The sequence below is a fragment of the Eimeria mitis genome, genomic scaffold (assembly GCF_000499745.2).
Source record: "Eimeria mitis Houghton genomic scaffold, Emh_scaff1207, whole genome shotgun sequence".
Classification (NCBI taxonomy): domain Eukaryota; phylum Apicomplexa; class Conoidasida; order Eucoccidiorida; family Eimeriidae; genus Eimeria; species Eimeria mitis.
Genome location: NW_013568206.1, coordinates 10063 through 10361, shown reverse-complemented (window position 1 = coordinate 10361; position 299 = coordinate 10063). Strand labels below are relative to the sequence as shown.

The 299-nt window shown below is 56.2% G+C and overlaps 1 protein-coding gene across 1 annotated transcript in view; it reads left to right on the top strand.

Annotated features, from left to right (window-relative positions):
- EMH_0031870 (Gpi16 subunit, GPI transamidase domain-containing protein, putative) overlaps nucleotides 1-299 on the top strand; it is a gene marked incomplete at both ends in the record, with an annotated part of 4893 nt that overhangs the window by 1320 nt on the left and 3274 nt on the right. Inside the window, one exon of the mRNA XM_013494574.1 lies at nucleotides 95-281. Coding sequence (XP_013350028.1) covers nucleotides 95-281 — 187 coding nt within the window. The remainder of the gene's footprint in view (nucleotides 1-94; nucleotides 282-299) is intronic.

The window sequence follows — 299 nt, the reverse complement described above, 5'->3', positions numbered from 1 at the left end:
CTGTCAGAATCTCCTTTCGTTGCTGCTGCTGCTGCTGCTGCTGCTATTGCTGCTGCTGCTGCTGCTGCTGCTGTTGCTGCTGCTGCTGCTGCAGGGGGGGTTGCTGACTCTTCTGCATCCTTACACCCTCGCAGCTTCTCCATACAAATCCTATAGGATCCGCGCCACCCCATTTGCCCTGCAGCAGCAGCAGCAGCAGCAGCAGCAGCAGCAGCAGCAGCTAGTTGCTGAGCTGCGCGTTGAGCTGTCTGTGGTGCTTCCATATCCTGATAATCAGAGAAGTAAGCACTTTGTCTTCC